This window comes from Convolutriloba macropyga, chromosome 7 (genome assembly GCF_964194025.1).
Source record: "Convolutriloba macropyga chromosome 7, txConMacr16.3, whole genome shotgun sequence".
Lineage (NCBI taxonomy): Eukaryota > Metazoa > Xenacoelomorpha > Acoela > Convolutidae > Convolutriloba > Convolutriloba macropyga.
In genome coordinates this window covers 39,949,433-39,972,061 of record NC_134474.1, presented here as the reverse complement: position 1 = coordinate 39,972,061, position 22,629 = coordinate 39,949,433, and the positions used below count along the sequence as shown (strand labels likewise).

The following is a 22,629-nucleotide window of genomic DNA, read 5'->3' as shown; positions in this document are numbered from 1 at the left end:
AGCTTAATGGCGTGGGTGCTTCTTACATTCCTCTCAACTACAACTCTGTTGCAAACAGACAACCTAGCCAGACACAACAAGCATTTCCAGCTGGTGGTGGTGGTGGAACTTCATATCGAAACCCAACAATCGTATACAAAGCTGCTGGTGGAGGGTCCTCGGGGAGGAGGGGAAGAACGATTGGTGGAAGTTTGCCCAACCCACCCTCGATGCCGCCTCCGACCACAACTGGGGACGAGTATTCGGAGGCACCACCAGTGTGAGTTATGCTCATAAATTATTGTTGAATTGCTCTCAAACGAAGTTTGTGGCAACTATATTAGTCGTATCGGCCTTTTTTAATGCGATTTTTTTTCTTGACCGATTTTTCGTCTGACCCATTTGAGTTTTCTCAAAAATGGGATAAACAGGTAGCGCGCAGCGGGCATTAAGTGCTCTTAGAGCCTTTCAGCTCACTAGTCTCGAAGTATGCGATTCACAGAAACTGCTTTAGAGGCTTATACTTATGGTGTGAAGGGCGGTTCTTAGAAGTTGACCCCTCCCCCACCCCCCTCCCCACTATTACCCCCTCCCCCCACCTCCATTGTTGCCCACCCCCATCACCCCCCCCCCCCCCCCCCCGTGCACCCCAGCTGCGCTCACTTCACACCTCTTCAATTAAGCTAAAGCTCGGCTCACTAAACCGTGACTAGCTTCTGACGAAACCAACCGCTCGTCGGTTCTTTGAGAGCAATTCGCCCGACGTTAATCGGCTATGTTTGCTTTTTTTTTCGACACATGATAGCTTGAAGTGAAAACATAATGAAAATTTTTCAATTTAATAGTTCGGAAAAAGATAACATCCAGCCTACTTTATGCATAAGATAATCAAATAATTACCTTTGCATATCAAAATTGCTGCAAAGGTTGATTGGTATTGTATACTTTGTTAGGTTTAAACATTTACACTTGTTTTTTGTTAAAAATGAAATATTTATAGTCCGGGTCGCATGAGAAATTATGGGAAAGGTGCTGCATCCATATCGGGTGAACCCATTCCCATCACCTTAGCTCTGGGTTACCTGAAGAACGTGCCTGCGGGTGAGGCCAAAGTGCGTCTCACAATGTACTACCGGACATCTGGGGAGTACGTTAACACCCCCTTCGGACCAGTGACTATGACGTCACGAAGTGTGCTGTCAACGTACATGGACAACTACCACATGTTTGGGAAGGAACAGGTTATCCTTAATTGAAATTTACTTTTTTGTGTTTGTTCCGTTTTCATTTTTCCTCTATATCACTTTGTTATTAAAAGTCCAGAAAATTTCATTGATGCTTGGTTTTCTTGTGCTGTTAGTTTGGGTCTGGCGCAGGCCGAGGTTCTAGACTGAAGTAATCAGAACCAAGTCGAACGCATATGGTCTGCTTCCAGACCACAATTACAGGGTCTGGAAATGGGTTTGGGCTTGCAAAAGTCTGGATAAACGTGATCTTGGTCCAAACGTGACCAACGTGACTCATTTAGAAATCAAGTTGCAATCGATCCAATTGAGATTAAACATGTAACTTTAACGTTAGGCAACCAAGAACGGGGAATGAACTTTGAAAAATGTGGATTCCAAAGTTATTGTTCCAAAGTAATCTTTTGATTCACTAAATTTTGGCGGATTGATATATTTATGTTACAAAGTTGGGTGTGATTTTGTTTCAAAGCCCTTCAATCTTAAGTTACTTTTCTTGAATTTTGGTCGTTTTCGATAACATCGGGGCTTGTAATTATAATTTTTGTGAGCAAATGACACTTTTCACGCTAATTTGTTCATTTTTGTGTAGTTTTTGGTTAAATTAAGTGTTCTTTGACAAAATATGTTAACTGGTTAGCACAATATTGGTTAGTGCATTTGGTTTGCAGGAAAGATATGCTGGCTGGGATCCATTAGTGGTCGATTTCCCCAGTAGTTATACCTGTTCAGACAGCTAAAAATTTTCGATGTATCAAATGAAAACAAGGATAGAAGCTACTACTGACAAGACAGGGTTGTTCGTTCGCTTACAATACCTCAGTCGAACCTTGATGGAAAAATTATTAGTATTTTATAAAGAAATCAACAATATTAGCATTTTTAATAAAATTTTAGAGCTTTTTGCAAACGTCATGCAGATTTGTTTAAATATGGCTTCATGTTTATGAAATATTGTTATGAAATATGTTATGAAATATTTCATAACGTTATGAAATGTTATGAAATATGCACTATTTAAGACCAATTTGTAAATATTAATAAATAATTCAATAATTTTTTATCAATGTATGTATAGTAAAGTATTCCGCGGTATATGAAATGGAAAACATACTTAAAATTAAAAGATGCAATTTTCATCTCTAGATTACTGTTGGAATGTTCTATAATCAGGTAAATCAAAATGCTAAAATTGTCGACTGAAACAGCGCACCTTAAATGAAATTGTCAAGTTAAGCTGTAGGGTAATTGATTGTTCCTTCGGGTCTTTCCCATTATAGCCCCAGCTTAGAGGTCAGATAACCTATAGCCCCCCTCCGCCCAATCATGGTAAACATACCATAATGGGGGCTATAAATTCTTGGGGGCTGGGGGGGGGGGCTATAATGGGAAAGACCCCTTCCTTCTTATTTCAAGATCATCTGTAATGCTACTGCTCTATCCACATTACATTTGACAATGGCATCTCTTCACTTGGTTCTCCGAAATACTGTCGCAAATTGCATTTCATTTTAATCACATTGATGCCATCGTTAATTGTTTTCAGGTCCGTTTCGATGACGTCACGCCCTCTAAAGACCAAATAGTGGTGGCGAGAGTGTATCTGAGACCACAAGTGCAACCTGGTAAAGATGAGTCCAAGGCTTACAGAGGTCAGTTTTTACTAGCCGCGATCAGCCTCTCCGGCTATTATTTCGAATTATGGTTATGGTTTTCTGTTTTTACGACGCATTTTAAAAGTATATGCGCAAAAGAAAAACAAGTATATGCGTACAGGGAGTAAATAAAGTTTGAAAAATTCTTTTGGTGAACTAATTGGAAGAGCGAAAAAAGAGAGAGCAGTTATATTGTTCGAGCTTTCTTTTGAAACAGATCGCAAAATGTAGGTGTGAAACAAAGTTTCCACTAATCAAGCAAATTTTTTTGTCCATGCGTCGCTTTTTCAAGATGTTTGATGTCTCAAGATGTTTGATGTCGCAAGGTTTGATGTCGTCTATAAAAATAGATTATACTAAATTTAGAAGCTTCAGCTTGTTTTATAGGGCTTGGATGATTTTTGGTGATAAAAAGCTGATTTCCAGTAATTTGAAAGTTTTTTTTCAAGTTTTTATCCGATATTAAGGCTATTTAGTAATTTTTGATCCGTTTTTGAGTTTATTAGCTTTTAATTGTAACTGAATGTCAGCCTAATGCTCGTAGATTGTTTCTTTTATCAATTAAATGCAGGTTCTTTGTTTGGTACTGTTATAGCTTAGGTTAGCTACTTGAATTGGATTAGTAGCGTGATTACACTATATTGAATTTACTCTGGAATCGCATGGCTAATCCTGAATTACGTGTGTTTTACTAAATTCGCTAGATGAATCCGGATTAAGTTGAACTTGAGTAAATGAAGAGCAGTTGCAGAGACAACTTGAATTCAGAAGATTGATCGAGATTATGATTACTTAACATAAAATAGTATGAACAAACTATGAAATAATTTAGTAGACTAGCGGGAATATAATTATATGTGAATAATAAAAGTCATCATAACCTTAGTTATAAAACGCATGATATAAATTTTAAAATAGAGGGTAATTTATAATTTAGTACACGTAAGGGTTTCGATATATATTTATGTATCCATAGGTATCACATTTCGCTCATGACAGGAAAAAATTTTGTAATCTATTTACAATTTTTTTAGAAAGAACAACACAAATAAATTAAACGTGTGTAGGAGAATGGACAGTACAAGTGTCATAATCATTAGCGGAAAAGCGCCACGAGTGTAAAATTATATAAACGGAAAGGCATTATTTTATGCAATTTTAGAGCAAATACATGTGGAGAAATTTAAGTGCGCAAACATTGGATATACTATTGAATACTATATTGGTGGAGTTGCGAGGCGGATGCAGCCATTTGAATTTTAAAACACAACGAAAATGGGATTCGCAATGCGAATACATAAAAGAATTCTAATTGTGGAATTGAAGAATGAAATTAATGAATAAATGAAACACAAGCACAATAAATTGGATTGGCAGAGCGAATACATGACCAAAAATAAATGAAATAGTTTTTTCAACAGTTTTAAAGTTTTATCGGTTGTCATTAAATTTCGTTCTCAGCATCCCATACTGACATCTCTCTTTCTTTTTCGTATTCCTAGTAACGGATTCGGGAGTCGGGTGGAGATACTTGACCAATTTGGATATCAGGCCTTGGAGGGGATGGAACACGAGATTGTTCAGCACTTTGGATTAATGCAACTACGGATTCTTCCGTTGCTGAACTTTTCTTGCTTAGTATTTTCGTCTTACGTTTCTTTGATTTGGAAGGGTTGGAAGATGTCAATGAACTAGTTGGTGAGATGTCTGCCTCCGTAAAGCCGTAGAATTGAGGTCGTTTTTGCTTCCGCCCTTCGTTCTGTGATGGAGTATATGATACCAGTGACAATTCGGGTTGGTCTTGAGGTGGCGGTACTGGCGGAGCGGGTACTGATGAGGTTCCAGGTTGATCTTGAGATGTACTTTCACTATGTTCGTTCGGAGGGGCTGTGGTTCGTCGACGTTTAGGTTGCGGCTTTGTGGGTTTACGAAGTGGTAAAGCATGGGTTACATTGGAATTTACGGATGAGACTACGGATGTGGTGTCTCGCTGACGGTGGCGGATTTTATTTTCTCCCCTCTTCTGTTTTTTCAAGTCATTGCTATGCTTGGCGATCTTTGTTTCTGTCGTTTGTTCATATGTTGCTGGTCTGCGTTGTGCGTAAGTCCCCAGATTAGTGGCGCGCTCGGCTTTAGTGCCAAACTTTGCCAAATCACTGTCCCTAACTTTTACAGGTGCTCGTCCGGGCTCGTTAATAATTGTTGTCGTTGGGGAGGATGTGTTACATACGATTCGGGTTTGAGTACTTCCTACAGTTGTCTTTTTGCTCTCTTCTTGTTCGGCAGTTTTCGGGCAAGTTTCATGTTTAAAGATGCCTCAGTCCTGGGAATTGGGTTTGAAATTTTTGGGTGTATTATGAGTCGTGATTCCTTGTTATCGGGGTTACGATAGTGGCGGCTTGCGTCCTGTTGTGCCCGACACTTTTTTCAATCTCCAAGTCACTTCTATTGGGATTGATCCATCTCAACTCGTCGAAGAAATCATCTGCGGGGACCGCGTCAGCATCTAAATGGTGATTAAAATTTTTTTCATACGTTAGATTTAGACTCGAAGGAACAGTACTAATATTCTTTAAAGGCGTATTTGCAGGGCGACCAAAAAGAGCATCGAATGTTGTTATATTTGTAGTTTTCTGTTTTGTTAAACGGAGGTCTGAAATAATCTGTTTAAATGCAATGGAAGTAGCAAAGAATTCTTTATTCTCAGCTTTCATGCAGGACAGACGCCTTTTTATTGTTTGAATCATTCGCTCCACTAATCCAATAGTCCTATGATCGCCTACAGGAGCTTCGAGAATGTCAATATTATTTGCATTGCAGTAACTTGTAACTTGTTTACCCACTAGAAAGGTTGCTTGGTCTAAACGTAATGTTCGTGGAATCCCATGATTATATGCATATTCTCATAGAAATTTTATTACATTTGTCCCATTAGCTTTTTCAAAAATCTCAACTGTAGGGTACTTTGAATAACGATCGATACATGTTAGAAAGTAGATTTCTTTATCTTTTTCATTCAATATTGGACCTCCAAAGTCAATTTGAATTTCCTCTTTAAGTTCTTGACATAGTTTATCTGGATGCTATTTAGATTTAGGGATAATAGGTTTGAGATTATTACCAATGTCTGTGCACGGAACACAATCAGAAGTGTTAGCGAGAATTTCCCTATGCATGTAGGGCCACCATGCGTATTGGGATAAGGAGATCATCCCCAGCTTCCTGGATGCGTCATATGAATTGACTCGAGTACAGCGTCTTTGATGGAGCTCGGAATCGCGACGCGTTCGTCGACGCAAAGACATCCGTACTTAACGTGGAGGTCCTTCCAGAAAGAGTGGAATTAGTGGCTGACCTCTTTACATCTAGCCTCGTCATCTTGCATCACACAATCCCTGATTTCCTTTAAGACAGCATCCTTGCTGGTGAGGAATGCGAGGAAGGACTTCGTGAAGAGTTGATTTAAATTTTTTTCAGAAAACTCCTCCCAGGATAGCTCGATGTCTCTCTGTTCGGGTGATGAAGAGGCCTGGGTATTATTGATGCTCGCACTAGTGTTTGCATTTGGCGTCGATTGTGATCTGAAGGTGACTTGGGGAGTTTGCGGTGAAGTTGAGGGATTGATTTGAGCGGACTCGTTAGCAGACATTGTGATATGAATTACGTTATTGCTAGGATTGGTGGCTGAACTTAGCTTTAAATTTTCTGAGTGGATTCGCAGAGCGGGTACAGTATTAATTTTAAGCAAGTGATTTGCGTGACAATTGAAGTTGGAAATGAATTTTGGATTGTAATTATTTACTTTTGCTAGAGTAGTGAGTGAGTTATTTGAGGCATTTGGAGTATGTGCGCTACTTTTTGCAATTTTGCAGGAGTGGACGCGCGTCTTGTTTACTTGTAATTGACTTTTGCTGGTATGGTGCTGCTTTTGGAATGGAATTTTATTTGAGTGAATAAATAAATTTGTAATTGCGTCGCGAATGCGGGAAATTGTAGCTACCATGAAATCTTCATCATATTGAGTGATGTTTTTTGCTTTCTGATTTGGCTGGCTCGAAATATAATCAACTAATCCCATTCTAGTGCCATGGATACGTTCTATATTAAAATCAAAGGGTAACAAACAATCAGTCCACCGGGTTAATCGACTATAATAGGATTTATTTGAACGATGAGATTTTAAAACGGAAAGAAGTGCTCTATGATCTGTCAATACTGTAAAATTTTTTTCCATAAAGATAATATATAAAATATTCGATGGCCCAAACCACGCCGAGCAATTCTAGCTCATTAATACTGTAACGTTCTTCATTGCTATTAAGGAAACGAGATGCAAAAGCTACGTTTTCCACCACTCACAATCCAACTGTTCAAGTGCAGCGCCTAGACCTTGGCGAGATGCCTCATATTTGCTTTTCCAATGTCGGATTAAGATGAGTGATTTCCGTAGCATTTGCAATTGTAGTTTTAATATATTCGAAATGGGTTTGATGATTTTCAGTCCAGAGAAATTTTTCGTTTTTCTTTAATAGAGGCCGAAGGGGGTGACAAATTTTTGCCAGATTGGGAATGAATTTGCTTAGATGTTGAACATTACCTATGAATGATCGTAGTTGTTTTAATGTTTTTGAACCTTGATTTCTGCTATTGCTGCTGTTTTCGATTCTATAGGTTTAACACCTTTTTTGGAAAATGTGAAACCAAACCAGTTTTGCAAAATGACATTTACTTAGGCTTATTCTGAGATTATCGGCGTCAAGTTTTTGTAAACATTTGTAGACGCATTGGATGTGTGATTCCTTACTCCCTTTGCTAACTACAATTATGTCGTCACTAAAACAATTTATTTAGTCAAACCAAGCAATGTTTAATCCATGGCTTTTTGAAACTCTGCCGGCATATCGATAAGACCATAAATACCGTTTTAAAACGATACGTACCAGTCGATTCGCCACAAATAATATTGAAATTACAATGGCGAGAGGTGTCCGGATGCAATTTTAGTTGGCTATACGCGTATCTTAGATCAATTGTTGAAAAGTTGAAAAATATACGTTATCACCTTGATTGGAATTGTTGATGTGCTGTGAAATAGAATCGATAAGGCTGTCTATGTTCGGCATTTGATACTTATTTTTATGAATTGCATTATTCAAAACTTTTGAATCAAGAGCTAATTTAACTGATTTGTCCTTCTTAACTGTGATTACGATTGGTGAAATAAAATTTTTATCGGAGCATTCCTGTAACTTTTCGATATGTCCTTGATCTGAGAGTTGCTTCAGTTCATCAGATAGTTTGTGAAAAATTTATAGGAACACGCCGACCTTTTTGATGTGATGGGGTAAAATGTTAAAGAAATTTTGAGCGAACTGTATGTAACTTTGACTTACCAATTCTGGAAGTTAAATCAGGAAAATTGGTTGCAATTTGTTTTTCGATTGGACAGTATTCCTGCTCTACCTGATTAACTGTATTCGGGCTGTTAGATTGTTGAATTGAAGTCCGAGGGCAGGGAACAAATCTCTACCCAAAAGCGAACGGTGACCATCTGCCACTACTTGATTTTCGATTGGATTCGCGTACCAATTGTTGCTTTGATTTGACGTTTTTAGAATACCTAGCGTTTGAATGAGTTCATTAGAGAAAGTTTTCAATTGTTTGGGAACTGCCTCGCGTATCCACTTTGAATTCGAGTCTTGGGAAATGATGGAGTTTGCCAGCGTTTCATTTATTATTGTGCAAACGCTGCCCGAATCCACCAAAACATTTGTTGCTGTATTTCCGAGTACCACAGGGAGATTAATTGCTTCTATAGAAGTTGCAGAATCTGCTGAAGAAACTGATGCAACGCAGTTATCTTCATCCGAAGAGTAATTTGATTCCAAATCAAGGTTGAGATCTTCCGAAATTTGATAAACATTATCAGTCTGATCATCTTTTTCGACATTGTTGACCCGGGGTCGAGGTTTTGGATATGAGCCAGGATCCTTGGGTTTGCGACAAACCTTTGCAAAATGATTTTCAATGCCACAGTTATTGCATTTCTTCCAACGTGCAAGACATTTATTTCGATATTCTGAAGTCCAACTCATTCCACAAAAATGACAAGTCGTAGGCTTTTTCCGTGCAGTGGTGTTCATATTTGAGAAGGGGGTAGCATTTGCGATGAGCATCCGTTGTACTTGATTGACTGTGGAATTGAGTTCGGATTTACTTGCAGTCAATTTAAGTTGATTGAGAGTACCCACTTCGATATTGATTGCAATTGCCAAGGCTTTATCAGGTTCTACCGTTTCTTTTAAAAGCCCTTTTTGATTATCTTCATTTTGCATGTTGGCAATGAAAACATCTCTGATAATGGTATCTCCCTTTTCTCCTAGGTCACAGTTTTCAGAAAGTTCTTTGAGATGACCGTAGAGTTTTTCGATTGGTTCCCACTTCTGCTGTTTCCGCGTGAGAAAGAGAAATCGATCAAAAGTTATTTTATTAACTCGAATGAAAGTTTTGTTTAAGATATCCCAGAGATTCCTTGTCGAAATTTCGTTTAAATTGGTAGTCGAATTCTTTGAATTGAAGACTCGTCGGCTTTTCGTTCCGAGACTAATCAACGAGGAGGCTTTCCGATCACAGATTTTCCAGGGTTTGTCTCCGCACAATACACCTATAGCCTCAATGCGTAAGCAGTTGTTTTTCCATGCCTTCTTTGCTTGTTCATTAAGAGTACGTCGATTTCGTTCCCATTGTGCTGTAGGATTTTCAACCGCATCTTCGTAAGCGGTTTCAGGAGGTAAGACAACATGCTCTGGAGGGTCGACCAAAAAAATATCCACTATAATCCCTTCACGAGCAAGAATCGCAAGTTTAAGTTGTTTTCTCCAATACTCCCATCGAAGAGGGGGCTCTAGAGTTGCTTTCTCCCAAAAGGGTTGAATTCCGAGTGGAGATTTGCCATTGTCCTTTATTGCTGACTGCGCCATGTTACAGCTTAGGTTAGCTATTTGAATTGGATTAGTAGTGTGATTACACTATATTGAATTTACTGTGGAATCGGAGGGCGAATCCTGAATTATGTGTGTTTTAATAAATTTGCTATATGGAATCGCAAGGCGAATCCAGATTAAGTTGAACTTGAGTAAATGAAGAGCGATTGCAGAGACAACTTGATTTCAAAAGATTAATTGAGATTATGATTACTTAACATAAAAAAGTATGAACAAACTATGAAATAATTTTGTAGACTAGCGGGAATATAATTATATGTGAATAATAAAAGTCATCATAACCTTAGTTATAAAACGCATGATAAAAACATTAAAATAAAGGGTAATTTATAATTTAGTACACGTAAGCGTTTTGATATTCATTTAGGTATCCATAGGTATCACAGGTACCATGCATTTTTTTCCTTTTTTTCTTATATAAAAGTTTATTATGTTTGTGTGCTTATTGCGGTTTTGCTAACCGTGTTTGAATAAATTTAATTTCTTCATTGCTTGAAATAATTTTCAGTTTGTATTTGTACTTGTACAAAATGACAATTTAAATGAATTCTCGTAATAATTTTTGTTTTAATTTAAATTTTCAGCTAAATTTTCTTTTTGTCAATTAAGATGATCTTTTTCTCTTCTTTGATGATTGGCTTCAGACACTACTTATATGAAAACCAGCTATGTCAGGGAGTTGATCCTTCAAGGAAAGGTAGACGAGAGAATTGTTTCGCTAATCAAGCGTTTTTTGTTCAAACGCTGCTTTTTCAATCTGTTTTCTGCTTATCAAAATTTTGATATTTTCTATGAAATTATTTCCTGCCGAAATTTCATTTTTCTGGTTGTTTTCATAGTGTCTGGAGTGTTGTTTAAATGAATTTCTACGTTTATCTTAAGTTTTTTCTCACTGTTTCTGCGTTCTAAGGCTGTTTTGATTTTAGAGGATGTGTTTATAAATACGTAAATTGCCGCACGTATAAAGAAGCATTTAAATCAATATGCTGAGCAGAGACCAAATTCATAGGGTTTCACAATAGATTTGTTCTAATTTGTTTTGGGATTCCTCTTCTGATAACTGTTTTCTGATAATTTATGAGTTTTCCTAGTCAGATTTGCCTTTTCTCTTACTATTTTTACTGTTATTGTTTAATGTTAATTTTTGTTATAAAGTAGGAGATTTGTGTGTTTTGTTTAGTAAAAAAAATTAATCAGGACTAAATGATTATCTGCTTTGAGTCAGTACGGGCAAATTGTGGCTAGATAAGGTTTTTTTGCAAAATGTGATCACTCATTTTCTTGTCTTTTGAAGTCAAATTGAAGTTTTGGCTCAAGTAATGAGTTTTTTTTTTTGTACTGACATCTGGAAATTTGATTTTGGTCATTACTGTGTTTTTGATATTTTTATCCATTTCTTTCTGAGTTTTTTTACCATTCCATTCTTAGTCCATTCAAGCTTGATTATTTTTGTTTGTTCTATGAAAATTTGATTAGTTGTTGGTCAAAACTTGTTCTGCTATGTTTTTGTTAATTCGTTAGCTGCCCACAGAGACTGCTAATCTGAAGGGCTGGTTTTTCGGCGAAGACATCTACGAGTCGATTCTGGCATTTTCCGGCTAGGTCATTGAGATCTTCCTTCAAGCAATGAATAAATTCTGAAAAAAATGTTTCGGTAAATGATTTATAAAAATAAAAAGTAAAAAAGAGAACGGTTATAATGTTTTTGTTTTCTTTTGAAACACATCGAGAAATGTAGTTGAAAAAAAAATTTTGCTAATCGAGCAAGCTTTTTATGCTCAAATGCGGCTTTTCAAGCTGTTTATGTTTCTTGTTTAACGAAAACTGATTTTGTCTAGAATCTTATGTTTGGCCCATCTTTTAATTTTCCAGTTATTTTGATGGAAATCGGACGGTTTTTGCTTTACGCTAAGTTATGCTAAAGGGAGTTTTAGGCTAATTTAATTTTTTTATTGCTTTTTACGATTTGCATGCGAAAAGAAGCGTTTAGGTCAATCTGTTGAATAAATGTGAAAATCAGAGGGAATATACAGTAGTTTTTTTCAAGCATCATTCTTATTTGTTTCCGAATTCCAACTTATGATGACAGTTCAGATCTATCACTTGTTTTTGTTATCAGACTTGGTTCTTCTTATACTATTTTTGCTGTTAGTGTTTTGAATTGAGTTGTGTAATAAAGGTTAAGAGTGTTGGATGTTTTTAGTGAGTAAGTGGATCATGACTAAATGATTATCTACTTTGATTCATTTTGGGAGCAACTAGATTAGGTTTTTTTGTGGGCTCTGATCACAAAATTTCATGAGTTTTGAGGTCAAATGGAGGTAATGATTTAATGTTGAATTTGTACAAAAATTCGGTTTCTCGCTAGTGCTTTTGTGTTCAATTGTGTTAATTTGATTTTGATTTTAACTGTTTTTTTTTTAATTTTCTTCATCGGATTTTTTTCTTAATGTTTTCCCAATTCGTTCACAGTACAATCTAAGTTGAAAAATTTTTTCAGTCTACGAGAACTTGTTCAATTGTATGTAGGTCCTGTCATGTTTTCTTTAGTTTTGCTTTACCTTGCAATCACCTCTCTCGTTTCACCATTCACTGCGTTCAGGTTGATTTTGTCAATGTAGATGGCGGTCAAGGTTGAGAGAGAAACAAAACTTGACAAACCCATAAGACCGTGTCATTAAGTCAGTGCAGTAGGTTATCGAAGTGAACCAAAGTGATTGTTAGCTGGCATGAATATTAAGCCTAATATTAGTACTTAATAGGCTTAGAAGTTGAATTAAGAATATTCTGTTAATCTAGCCAAAGTTAGTCGCCAAATTGGAACACCTGCTGGCACTTAGAAACAAGTTTTGTCAATTTTTTTCTTCGTTTTTCTTTTTGTGTTTCGATGAGCATCAAGCGGGTCAACCGCGGCTATTTTCCGGCAATTTGCTGGCTATGTTTTAATGAGAACCCGTGTTTGATTTTGAGACCCCTATTTTTGAATACTGGAAATACTTACTATGAATGTTACGACGGAGTGTCTAATATGTGAGTACCATGGTCAGAACTCTGGTCAGAGTAGAAATCATAAGGAAAAAAGTATGTTTTTGTTCTGCAATACTGCGACACTCAGATCTGGCATGGCCTATAAAGAACCCTCTGGGGCATTTAAACACAAAAATTGCCGCATGCAACGTTTTATAAATATTTGTAAACTGGAGGTAAAGTTCTGTACGAAATGAATTGCCTGGAAAAAATAACAAGCAGGAACTCATTAGTTCATAAATATAGTATCTACCTTTAAAAACCAAGTAAAGCCACATAAACATAGTCGGGGTCTAGACTCTGTGAAAACTATGAAAAAGACTCAGTAATTCATCGGGGACTCTTTTGGCCCAAATGGCACGATCAGGCATGTTCAATCAATGTTCTACAAAAATTCAAGAAAAAGTCATTTAATAGACATTTTTGTTCGATCACGGCCCTTTCTCAGACAATTTTTGTCCAAAACTGTAATTTCATGCGTTTAGATTTCAACTAGGGAACTTGTAGCATAGTTTGGTAGTATTTTGTCTAATGGCGTGTAAAAATTCATACTATTAAAATATTTTGTTCAGATTGGTTCAACAAATTTTGAAAAGAGTGATAACCATTTATTAAGTCCTCAGTACCATATCTGAACGAGCACAATAACGCTATATAGACTTTGTTTTTTGTGTCGAAAGGAGAGATTTTCATTTTTTGGAAGGGTGAAGCCGTCTCCCCAAAAAACCACTTATATTTTGTTATGATAAAAAAAGTTGAGCTCGTACCAAAACAATTTTGAAAAAACTTCAGTGTCTATTAGATAATTGTCTCTTAAATTATGCAAAATGCTATTCATTTGAAACTCAGATATATCGCCTTCCATCAAATTTTCAATTATTCTTTTATCTAAGTTAATAAAGGCATTGCGTAGTATTCGGGTTCTTACAGAGATTCTGTTTTGTTGTTTCTTGTAAGTTTACATATCGATGCCAGTTCTTTCCTTCAGCTGATGGTGATTTTTCCTATTCCTTTTCGGTGATGAATCATTTTACCTTTTCACTTTGATGATTCTGTCTGTGATGTAGTTCAAGAATTGATGCTATTTTGTTTTGACTTTTTACGCTTCTAACTTTTTCATATTTTCTTTTAAGAAAGATAATTCTCAAGAGAAAATTTTGCTGTACTCGCGTCGGCTCAATTATTGTTTTATTTGCTACTATAAAATTTTTATTTTGTTATTATAAAAATTTGCTATATAAAAATTATTAAAATCATACATCTCTGTAAAAATGTTTAAAGAAGTGACTTTCAGAGGAATCGCGAGTGCTGGATGACGAGTAAGGTTTGTAAGTAAAGCCACATAACCTTAGTCGGGGTCTAGACTCTATGAAAACTATGAAAAAGACTCAGTAATTCATCGGGGACTCTTTTGGCCCAAATGGCACCATCAGGCTTGTTCAATCAATGTTCTACAAAAATTCAAGAAAAAGTCATTTAATAGACATTTTTGTTCGATCACGGCCTTTTCTCAGACAATTTTTGTCCAAAACTGTAATTTCATGCGTTTAGGTTTTAACTAGGGAACTTGTAGCATAGTTTGGTAGTATTTTGTCTAATGGCGTGCAAAAATTCATATTATTAATATATTTTGTTCAGATTGGTTCAACAACTTCTGAAAAGAGTGATAACCATTTATTAAGTCCTCAGTACCATATCTGAACGAGCACAATAACGCTATATAGACTTTGTTTTTTGTATCGCAAGGAGAGATTTTCATTTTCAAAAATTAATTGAATTTTATGGAAGGGTGAAGCCGTTTCCCCCAAAAAACCACTTAATTTATGTTATGATAAAAAAGTTGAGCTCGTACCAAAACAATTTTGAAAAAACGTCAGTGTCTATTAGATAATTGTCTCTTAAGTTATGCAAAATGCTATTCATTTGAAACTCAGATATATCATCTTCCATCAAATTTTCAATTATTCTTTTATCTAAGTTAATAAAGGCATTGCGTAGTATTCGGGTTCTTACAGAGATTCTTTTTTGTTGTTTCTTGTTTGTTTACATATCGATGCCAGTTCTTTCCTTCAGCTGATGGTGATTTTTCCTATTCCTTTTCGGTGATGAATCATTTTACCTTTTCACTTTGATGATTCTGTCTGTGATGTAGTTCAAGAATTGATGCTATTTTGTTTTGACTTTTTACGCTTCTAACTTTTTCAAATTTTCTTTTAAGAAAGATAATTCTCAAGAGAAAATTTTGCTGTACTTGCGTCGATCATTTATTGTTTTATTTGCTACTATAAAATTTTTATTTTGTTATTATTAAAACTTGCTACATAAAAATTATTAAAATCATACATCTCTGTAAAAATGTTTAAAGAAGTGACTTTCAGAGGAATCGCGAGTGCTGGATGACGAGTAAGGTTTGTAAGTAAAGCCACATAACCTTAGTCGGGGTCTAGACTCTATGAAAACTATGAAAAAGACTCAGTAATTCATCGGGGACTCTTTTGGCCCAAATGGCACCATCAGGCTTGTTCAATCAATGTTCTACAAAAATTCAAGAAAAAGTCATTTAATAGACATTTTTGTTCGATCACGGCCCTTTCTCAGACAATTTTTGTCCAAAACTGTAATTTCATGCGTTTAGATTTTAACTAGGGAACTTGTAGCATAGTTTGGTAGTATTTTGTCTAATGGCGTGCAAAAATTCATATTATTAATATATTTTGTTCAGATTGGTTCAACAACTTCTGAAAAGAGTGATAACCATTTATTAAGTCCTCAGTACCATATCTGAACGAGCACAATAACGCTATATAGACTTTGTTTTTTGTATCGCAAGGAGAGATTTTCATTTTCAAAAATTAATTGAATTTTATGGAAGGGTGAAGCCGTTTCCCCCAAAAAACCACTTAATTTATGTTATGATAAAAAAGTTGAGCTCGTACCAAAACAATTTTGAAAAAACGTCAGTGTCTATTAGATAATTGTCTCTTAAGTTATGCAAAATGCTATTCATTTGAAACTCAGATATATCATCTTCCATCAAATTTTCAATTATTCTTTTATCTAAGTTAATAAAGGCATTGCGTAGTATTCGGGTTCTTACAGAGATTCTTTTTTGTTGTTTCTTGTTTGTTTACATATCGATGCCAGTTCTTTCCTTCAGCTGATGGTGATTTTTCCTATTCCTTTTCGGTGATGAATCATTTTACCTTTTCACTTTGATGATTCTGTCTGTGATGTAGTTCAAGAATTGATGCTATTTTGTTTTGACTTTTTACGCTTCTAACTTTTTCATATTTTCTTTTAAGAAAGATAATTCTCAAGAGAAAATTTTGCTGTACTCGCGTCGGCTCAATTATTGTTTTATTTGCTACTATAAAATTTTTATTTTGTTATTATAAAAATTTGCTATATAAAAATTATTAAAATCATACATCTCTGTAAAAATGTTTAAAGAAGTGACTTTCAGAGGAATCGCGAGTGCTGGATGACGAGCAGGTGGTTGCCTGGGGAGTGATTCCAGTTATGACTGGTTATGGGGACATGAATGCTGGCACTCACATGGTACCACTCTACCAGATACCAGTTCCAGAAGCCACCGATATGCCAGTTGAGGTACATGAACAGTTATCCTTAATACACCTTAACAGCGCACAGACAGCAGAATTCAAAAAATCTAGAGTATAAATCTGGTTTTAATTGTTGACAAATAGTTTGTAAGCAAACTGTTTGTTTTTTTCTATACTCTTTTACACTTTTTTCAATTTTTCATCAAAGACCAGAAGAAATTGATCTTAGAAACTCGCAGGATAGGGTTCTGCTTAAATTCTACGTCAAAGTTACATGCATGTTAACAATGGCATCTGATTAAGGTAGTCTATACATTATTTGCCCCATTTGATGGAAATAAAAATGTTTATTTGCTGTTCACCGGATATGGAACCTGTTAATGAAAGTGTGTTGTTTTAGAAGGACGAGTTCTCGCTTGCTCGAAGGGGTCAGTACCGGAGATATGGTACAGCAGAACTCAACATGTCTCTCTACACAATTGGCTCTCTTCCCAGAGTGGATGAAGGAGACTCAGACGAGGACTACATTCCTGACCCACCCCACTTGGAAGACTATGCTGACATGCACGAGGTAAGACGCAATCGTTTGAAGAAAATTTAAGAACGGTTTTTATAGAAGAAGACAGAGCTTTAAGAAGATATGAAGATTTAAGCGAGCAATCAAGCACAGATCAGCCATTTCCTCAGAATTGCGCTCAAAAGAGTGCTTTAGATATACTAGAGTAAGTGTTTATTAACATTTTTTCTTGAAATATCGAATACATATTGCAACGAATTTTCATGAATTTGAAATCTTGACACATCAATGTTACATGATTTGTTCACGAAGTTCCTATGGGTTATTTTTCTGTATTGACAAGTTTGCGTTGAACAAATGGGAGATTTTATTTGGAAATATTTAAAGTTGCATTGAGCGCATTTTATTCGAAACTTCAAACTCCTAACAAGAGAAGAGGATTTAGCTTGTTATGGAGTCCTGTATCTGAGAAATCCAACAAATCTGAGCTGGCTATTATTAGAAAATGGATCACTGCCTTTCGATTTGACAAAATACCTCATCCTCAATAATTTGAATTCAGTTTTGTTTCAGCGCCCTTTTATCCAGAATGTGCGTGAGATTCCCCTGTCACAGCCATTTGTGTCTGGTCAGGGATTCGATCTCTACATCGACGGTGCCAGATTCCTACCAGACACTGTCACTATTACCAGAGTCACTGGGCGCATATTCGACCACAGATATTCTGACAAAGTGTACGTTTTCTGCATATCATAATCTATCTCCAACTAGTAGATCAAGCTCTCATCTTTACAAAGTTGATATCTAAAACTTAAGTTTTGTGAAATATTGCAGCGTAGCAAATGTTCGCGCGTGCATAGATTATTTTAAGAGTGGAAGCCCATATTGTTTTCACAGTGGTATCATCATTTTCTGCGAAGTTGGATTGACGAAAGGAACAAGATTCCCTTTCATCAAACTTTAAACTTCCATAGAAATGGAACTTTCCAGACATATTGCTCCGATTTTTGAATGTTTACAATTAAATCAGATGTCATTTTTATTTAAGCTTTATACAGCAGAGAGGGCCTGAAGAAGAATAAATTTGTAGTTGCTGCATTTCAAAAAGTCAACAATTATAAATATTACGCCTTCGAACCTAAAATGGACGAATGTTTGGTTCCCTTAATTGCAATCACCTCACTCAAGGGATGGGTAGCTAGCGACGCCCAAACCAGCTCTTGTTTTGCTCATCTTTTGCCTTCTTGCCATATGTTGTTTCAGTGTTGCGCAGAGCATTTCAACTGGAATTAACCTGGACAGTGATATTTATAACCCAGATTACAACTTCAGAGTTGAGTTCAGAGACATCGCATTCCCACCATCAAGCACGCTTCTTGTCAAGGTAATCAATTACTGGATCATTCGATATCTTTTCAGTAGACTTTGAAAAAAGACAGTTTTAAATGATGACTCTATTTTTCAGTTGTATACAATAGATCGACACACTCGACAGTTGACCATAATCGGCTATGCTGCTCTCAACATATTCTGTGAGTCAGGTACACACAAACAGCCTACAAATGATGCACTTGGCACCCAAGTTTCGCTCAATGAAGGTAAAACTGAACCCGCTTTTTAAATGGACGGTCATCTTGCAAGATTAAGCATCATATTAATGGATAGGCATTTTCTGCTAAAAATTTGTAAGATTATTAACTTACGAAACATAAAACCGACCATGATGTAAGAATACAGGAAAAAAAATTAAGCATTTTTTACGAGTAGGATATTATTCTCAATAGAATCTTACTTACCATAAAACAGACCATTATCGAAATTTACAAATTGTAGAAAGTTTATAAAAATGATTTTTTTTGAGATTTTTATCAACCATTGTCGTTGGTAAATTTGGTTATCCCAAGAATGGCCCTAGTTCAACTGCGGGAGCATCTCTCGCAACTTTTGATCACATCAATATACAAATAAAATAGATGTTCACCAATAAACTACTATAGTAAGAGTCCCAAATTTTAAATTTTGCTGTTGCTCAAATTAAGTCACTGAAGTGTATAGAGATTAGCAAAATGATCTATCTGATGTATTACAATGCTTTAACTAGAGTGGTTCCAAGTTTCCAGAATTCTGACGTCTAATTTGGGTTTGAATTCTGGACAATATTGAACAAAAAATGTCTTTTGTTTCGAATAGAGTCTCGGCTTGACAAACGAGATCGTTGTAAGTAATGAAATATTATCTTCCTCTGGCGAGACTGGATGGTTATCGTGCAAGATCTTGCAAAACGGAGGTTATCATCCAAGATCCTGCATCACGATAGCTAGGGATCTCGCTAGACATTCATTCGAAGACGACTAGGGTTCTCAATACGAGTTTAGTTTTTGCTGCTATATTGTTCCGGCAGCTTTCCAAGCTGACCTGATTAAGTTCAATCTTGTTCATGTGTGCATTACCCTTCAGGTGGCCATCAATTGCGTCTATTCCATCAGGCACCAGATGCATTGAGACCCCTGAGTGTGTTTTCTCTACCTGAGAGACACAGATACATCCCATGTGCCTCTCTCCTCGTCAGAATTGTCAAGGCACCTACTGGACACGACGGCTCACCACTACAGGTATGGTTTTTCAAATATTTAAGAGGATAGAACGTGAGCGATAACTTTTTCGTGAAACATAGATCTTAAGAGCCTAATGGGTGTTTACAAGTTCCTACATATCTTGATGTTTTCTTCGCAAGAATCTTAGCAAGATCTTAACAAGATCTAATCAAGATTTTATCAAAATTTGTTCTCAAAATATTCTGATTATGTAGTTTCCTTTTACTGAGCCTCGACAACACTACAAGTTTACGATGGTAAAAATAGTAACTATCTTTTTTTTCTTGGTTGTCAAGTTTTCAGCGGATTTTTTGAAGTGAATTAAGTGTTAAAGAGGATAAAATAATGACTTAAAGGGACAATTTGACAAAAGAAAGACTTTTGGTTTCTCAACTTTGTTTCAAATGACGTCATTCACACAAATTCAACTGATGCGTTCCAAAAGTCAGGTTCCTGCGTTCGGAACCTGAAGTCATTCACACTAACGCCATGTTCCGAACGCAGAAAAAACGCGAGTTTATGCTCGATTAGACACCGCATAGGACAGGACATGTTTAGTTCCCGCTATAGCCCTAACTCTAAAAATTTGGTTCCAAAAACCTATTCTAATTCCAAAAATTTGGTTCCCAGAATTTAATTTTGAGACACCAATTAATCTCCAGAATCAGTTGGTGAAGATCGGAATCCTCCAATTCTGACAACGGCGAAAAAAATCAAAACAATCTGACTGATTTGAGAAAGTTATATCATACATCACTGCAGCAATTCTTTAAAAACCGAAAATTCCTGCATTAGTTGTTTTAAAACTAGGCTTTGCGAGTTCCTCAAAACGACCACGAGCGCCTTGGTCTTTGGGTTCGGAAACCAGAGTACTCTTCTGGATTCTACTACACCGAGAACTCGGAGCCCGCAGCCGGAGAGAAGAAGATGTTCCGAGCAATGGCCAAGAGGAGATACGTTACAGTGAGGGAATCAATCAGTCTGATAGCAGATGGTGAAGAGAAACGACTGGGAACTGATCAGCAAATTGAAGGGTGGATTAGGGTGAGAGATTCAAACTGCTTGTTTTCCGAGCTTACATGGATGTGTTTTTGGCAAGCACTGATTCCTTTTTCTGATGTATTCTCGATCCCGTAGAGTAAAAGTTTGTTATCAGAAATTAGTCATAGAATTAAAGGCAAGGATTGAATTTCTTGAAACAATATTTCGGACTCCGTTTCTATGAGTGCGTGCATAGCGTGTCCACCATTCATAAATGGTGCTTGATTCTGAGGTCAAGCAACTACACGTGGCGTGTCTATTCAGAAACAACTGTTCATTTTTCATTAAATAAGAAAGGAAAAAATTGAAATCTATCGAATTACATTTGAGGAACTAAAATATACAGAGAATTTAGAAACAAACTTAGAATTTAGAAGAAAACAAACTGAGAATTTAGAAAATTAATCTGCAAATTGAAATATCAATTCTTGGTTTCTAGAATCACCTGACAAGGTTGATGGACACCACTCCTGCTGATCACACCATACACCACATCACGCCCTATCTACCCCACTATGGGTTCAAGGTCAGAAAACATACCAATTCCTAAACGGGTTCAAGGTCATTTTAGACTTTGTTCTCTGACCAGATAACCCTGGGTGATGCACAGGGGAATCAGTTTGATACAAATGAAATAGTAGAAAAAACTAGGTCGCTCACAAATCTGATAATTGGTCGCACCAAAGTCTGATTGGAGTTAAAATTGGGAAAATTGTCCAATCACAAGTCACTCAGAGGTCTGGTCAGTGTTGAAAAACTAATGCATCGAACCCGATCAGACAGCATTGTCTGTACAATGATCTGATCATATTTTGAGTAAATTTGGAGTTGAACTTATAGTACTCGAGTTGAACTTCGAGAATCTTAGATAATTAGTTTTGTAACTGGCCAGAGAGAATTGAGAAATCTATATTTTTTCTGTGATTTTTTCCTCTTGACGGTGACATGATAAGTGACATGATTAGAATATGGCCATAGTAAAAATCCAGAATTGAAAATTCATGATTCAATACTGGGTTACTCTGAGACTATGATCCAAGGTGTTCCTTTTCAATTGAATCCAATGACTGATCGTTTTTGTTTCTTCGGCATAAAAACAAAAATGACATCAAAACATATACCAATTTCCTCGAACAAATTATTTTGGTATAGTTGAGAGTCCCTTTTATTTCCTGACTTGCTGGAAAAACAAAAAGAATTAATTATTTTCAATGAGCTTTCACTATTTTGATTCGGTATTGAAAAATATAATATAATATAATATAATGAGAGGCCAAGTTCTGGTCAGTTCTGGTCATAAAACGCGAAAATATTGATAAAAGATTAAACTCAGAGGTTCTCGGCCACCCTAAACTCTCTCAACAATTTCTTGATGATCAGACTAGTCCGGTTCACAAACGAGGTCAAATGAAGTCAAATGAGTTCATAAACTGGTTCACAAACCAGGTCAAAATGTCATTGATTTATAGGAGTAATTTCATTGAAGCGATCTGTTGATGAATTGTCATTTGTGGATACGATTCTTTTGGGGTTTCAGATAGCGTGTGACGCAGCCATGAATCTTCCGTGGAGTAGATTCACCCACGCAATGATCCTTCTCAATCCTCCAGCTGCATTTTATTACGTAAGAACTCAAATTTCACAATTTTCCAACCACACATTTATGGATGACCAATTTTGATCAGTCCAAACAATTTACATTGATCACGTGACATTTTACATAATGACACTAAGTACCTGTTTTACGTTCAGTAGTCCAGTTACAACACAGCCGAGGTTAATGAGAAACTATCACTGCCCCTGATTTTTGGTTGTGATAGTTTGGTAGTTTCATATCCAGTCATTCGGTCCTCTGAGACATTGTGGTTGCGACTATGCTTCAGTTAGGTATGACTCTGCTCAATGGTATGGCTCTTTCTGATAATTGTTTCGACCCCTCTTGAGGGGGGACAATATACTCAAATGGGTTTTTTGTTCAGACAATTTTGGCCGATCGATATGTTCA

General features: G+C 36.3%; 1 protein-coding gene across 2 annotated transcripts in view; it reads left to right on the top strand.

Moving 5' to 3' along the window:
- LOC142342860 (uncharacterized) overlaps positions 1-22,629 on the top strand; it is a 71,279-nt gene that overhangs the window by 34,011 nt on the left and 14,639 nt on the right. The window contains exons 14-26 of one of the 2 annotated variants that reach the window (XM_075394493.1): positions 3-259; positions 980-1,220; positions 2,370-2,396; positions 2,770-2,875; positions 16,373-16,518; positions 16,873-17,043; positions 17,563-17,723; positions 18,253-18,373; positions 18,455-18,587; positions 19,447-19,601; positions 20,394-20,627; positions 21,064-21,150; positions 22,162-22,248. In XM_075394493.1, the coding sequence (XP_075250608.1) occupies positions 3-259; positions 980-1,220; positions 2,370-2,396; positions 2,770-2,875; positions 16,373-16,518; positions 16,873-17,043; positions 17,563-17,723; positions 18,253-18,373; positions 18,455-18,587; positions 19,447-19,601; positions 20,394-20,627; positions 21,064-21,150; positions 22,162-22,248 (1,926 nt within the window). The remainder of the gene's footprint in view (positions 1-2; positions 260-979; positions 1,221-2,369; positions 2,397-2,769; positions 2,876-16,372; positions 16,519-16,872; positions 17,044-17,562; positions 17,724-18,252; positions 18,374-18,454; positions 18,588-19,446; positions 19,602-20,393; positions 20,628-21,063; positions 21,151-22,161; positions 22,249-22,629) is intronic. The other variant, XM_075394494.1, reaches the window with a different exon arrangement.